A 3,776-nucleotide genomic window follows, 5' to 3' on the forward strand; every position below is an offset into this window, starting at 1 on the left:
TAGGCACGAAATAATAACTGTAAAAAGGTGATTTCATTCTAAGGAGCAAAGAGGAGCACTTGAGGGTTAATGAAATCTAGAAGACCGTAGAGCTGACTGTGTGGGTCTGATACTCAGAACTCTGACAATAGGTAAGGCTAAGCTGGTGCAGAAGATTTGGGTTATTAGCCGAAAGCTCAATGGTCCAAGACTCAGAACTCTGAGGATAACATAGTGATGCTTGTATCTCTCGGACTGACAATGAAGTTGGTCTGAAGTAAATTTTAAAAATATACATAAATAAGTAACTTTAAAAAATATACATAAATAAGTAAATTTAAAAAATATACATAAATAAGTAAGTAAAAATATATATAAGTAAGTAACTGCCAGTGTAAAACGTGTTATTGAGGTGATATTGACATACAGGAAGCAAATTGATCTCCCAGATTTCCAAACTCTCATTCATTCTCCTTATTGCAGGTCCCTATAAGAAGAGGGCTTGGGACAGCAGAGATGTGGTCCCTGCGATGAAATGTACAAAATGGGAAGGGGATTTGAGACTGAGAAACTGGCACACAGCCCATGTGTCATACCTTTCCCCAGAAAATGTAAAGAAACAGATTTTAGGCAAAATGGATCTTCTAATTGTTTAAAATAATGAAGAGTAAGTAGAAACATTCCAGGAATGACCTTTTTTATTCCATACTTATTTGGGTACATTTTTTACTACTGACGGCCTTTGTTTCCCACCTTTGTCCTGTTGAGGCGGCATGCTAGATTGACTCTGAAGTCTTTGCAGTGGTGTTGCAGGCTGGGTCTGAAGTTTCTGCTGTGACTTTGAGGGTTGAGCTTTTGGTTGTTTTGCAGACTGAGTTGGAACCTTACTCTCTTTTCTTGAAGGAGCCTTACTCCCTTGTCTTAAAGAAACCTTACTCTCTGCTTTTGAAAGAACATTACTCTCCTGTCTCAAAGGAGCCTTACTCTCTGGCTTTGAAAGAACTTTACTCTCCTGTCTCAAAGGAGCCTTACTCTCTGCTTTTGAAAGAACTTTACTCTCCTGTCTTGAAGGAGCCTTACTCTCTGCTTTTGAAAGAACCTTACTCTCCTGTCTCAAAGGAGCCTTACTCTCTGGTTTTGAAGGAAGCTTTTGCACTGCTTTTGGGGAAACTGTTTGTGCTGGTTTTGCAGGTTGAGTCACAACCTTTTGCTGTTGTGAAGGAACTTCTTGCATTTGTTTTGAAGGAACCATTGGTGCTTGCTTTAAAGGAACATTTTGTGCTTGTTTTGCAACTTCAGCTTCCTTTTCCTTTGTTTTTTTCTGCATGCAAAGACAAATAAGACAACCTAACAAGAGAAGCAACCAAAGAAGTGAGACTACCAACACGTAATACTTCTTTATCCTTTCTTTCTTCGGGGGTGGTCCACTATCAACACTACCTCCATTGCCCCGTTTTAGGCAGTTGGGTGGGTCCCACAAACGGTTGCAGTGGCAGTGATGTTTATTGTTGCAAATACCCCTCATGTTACAGAACAGAGGTGAACAACTACTATCCAAGCGAGATATATGGACACACTTCCTGTCAATGCAGAGATGTTCTGGGCCACACTCTGTGCCATCTATCACTTCACCAATATCACGTATGGGTATCCCAGGGTGGTAGTCAATACCCCAGCAGACGCCGTCATTGAAGTGAACCTGATGCACAGTAGAATGTTCATTCAGAGTGGGAATTTCTTTCACATTCTTACACTGAACTCTGCCACACAGGCTGTCTGAGATATTGCATTTTATATATGAAGCATTTTTGAGACCACAGTTACCAAAACGGTCACCAAGAGTGTTTATGTGTTTGTAGCAACTCTGATCTGCACTCATTGCCTCTTGGCCAAAAATCTGCTTACACTGCTCATTGCGGTTATTACATTTCTTTGCATAGCAATAGGCACTTTCATTACAGGGAATTCCATCCTCCACATAGACGTCATCTGGGCACATGTGGGATATACCATCGCACCACTCCGGAAGATCACATTCATTGACCTGCTTTCTACACACTGTTCCCGATGGTAATAATTGGCAGTCCTTGCAACAAAGCCCAAAACCGCATGTGGAGCCAAAACTCAAAGTGCAGTTTGACAGACAGCAGGCATCTCTTGAACAATTCTGTAAAGGTCCACAGTCACACTCCTCTTCATCTTCAACAACACCATTCCCACAACGTGCCTGTGCAAACAGGTCCTTTGTGTGTATAGTGTAGAACAAACATTTTGCCTCCTGTATAGAATATTTCCAAAAATAAGAATAACTACAATTGCTAAATTTAATTATTGGTGGGTTTGAAGGATGCATTATACATTTAGGCAGTGCACATGTGCAAAACTCAGTATCATGAATCATACCCAAATTATGGCCAATATGATGAGCCATTGCAATTGCAACAATGCTCAAGGTTCTTTCTACACTAGTAACAATTGCACAATTAAGGTGTGATTTACACAACCCTTGAACATAGCCTAAACCACTCATTCCTCGTACTGTCTGATTTATAAAAAGATGTACAGTGTCATGTGGTAGGCGGAACTCAAGGTTTTCCTTTTTCCAAAGGCAAAAATATCTCAGAGATCTCCTTATATCATTTACTTCAATGTAGTTTCTCTCAGTCCAGAACTCCAAACCAAACAATAACAGTTTAAGACCCATGACGTCATAAATGGAATCTACTATATTTACCATAGCATATAGGTCCTCATTAAACTTTGAAATGTTCTTTTTTATATGAAGATATAGACTATGGTCCACCACCACGGCTATTTCTATAACAAACATATGGAGCCACCAGCCTGAGTAAGAACTTTGTTTCTGAGTAGAATTATTAATCTCTTGAGACTCCCATTGGGGTACAATTTTCTCTTGCACAAAATCAGAGTTCATGGTTGGGAATTGGGTCTCCTCACTCTCCAGTTTATATACCAGATGTTCAAATTTAGTAGAAAAAGTCACAGGCTTAATTTCATAAGCAATGTCATTTATCTGTAACAGTCCTCGAAAACCATCAAAACAGTAACTGAGGGCAACCAGGGACTCTGGGTCCCCCTCCACGTAACCATGATAGTAGCAGTCATTTTGCACAAAAGGTTGGTCCTCAAGGAGAGCACCCTGGTCTGAATAGGTGAACACTGGAAGGTGTCTGGATAGCAAATACTTCTTGACTTTTATGTGGACAATGTGTCTCTTGCCCCCAAAATGCAGGCTGTAAGAGAGCCAACCTGAAGGCTTCATGCCTCTGCCAGCACCAGGTATCCTCAAAGGAATCACCACTTCTGGAGGACTATGATATTGGGGATGCTCAGCTTGGGTGTGTCCACAAAAGGACAGAAACAGCCCAAGCCAATGTAGCAGAAATATGATCCTCATGTACACCAGACCTTTAATCACAATCATTATAAAGCCACCATTATGGAAATGTTTGTCCAGATACTCTGGCTTCTTATCCTGAGCTGGCCAATATGCAGGGCTAATCAGTAAGGATCTGTGTTCTGGCAGAGTTGAACCATTAGAGTATCAGCCCTATAAGTAAAACAAAAAGCAACATATGAATGCAAGTGGTTATGCCTGGTGGAGAAAAAAGAGAAAGACATGCAATAAAAGCAATTTAGTGTTTTGCTCAGGGAATGACTCAGGAAACTTCCTAGAATTTGCTCTTAAGTATTAACAGAGCAAAGAGGGTCTCAGGGTATATAGGAGAATGAAAACTGGCCATAAATTTGTAGTTATTAAACCTAGATGATGGAAA

General features: G+C 40.4%; 1 protein-coding gene across 1 annotated transcript; it reads right to left on the reverse strand.

The window, feature by feature from the left end:
• Positions 1–659: 659 nt before the first annotated feature.
• Positions 660–3,544, reverse strand: LOC144244369 (disintegrin and metalloproteinase domain-containing protein 29-like). The gene has a single exon (XM_077779648.1). The coding sequence runs from the start codon at positions 3,422–3,424 to the stop codon at positions 689–691; it is 2,736 nt and encodes a 911-aa protein (XP_077635774.1). The 5' UTR covers positions 3,425–3,544; the 3' UTR covers positions 660–688.
• Between the last annotated feature and the right edge of the window lie 232 nt (positions 3,545–3,776).

This window comes from Crocuta crocuta, unplaced genomic scaffold (assembly GCF_008692635.1).
Source record: "Crocuta crocuta isolate KB4526 unplaced genomic scaffold, BGI_CrCroc_1.0 scaffold158, whole genome shotgun sequence".
NCBI classification, from domain to species: Eukaryota; Metazoa; Chordata; class Mammalia; order Carnivora; family Hyaenidae; genus Crocuta; species Crocuta crocuta.

Bases quoted from the DNA above. Each gene is read 5' to 3' on its own strand.
- LOC144244369 (XM_077779648.1), bottom strand. From the start codon at position 3,424: ATGATTGTGATTAAAGGTCTGGTGTACATGAGGATCATATTTCTGCTA.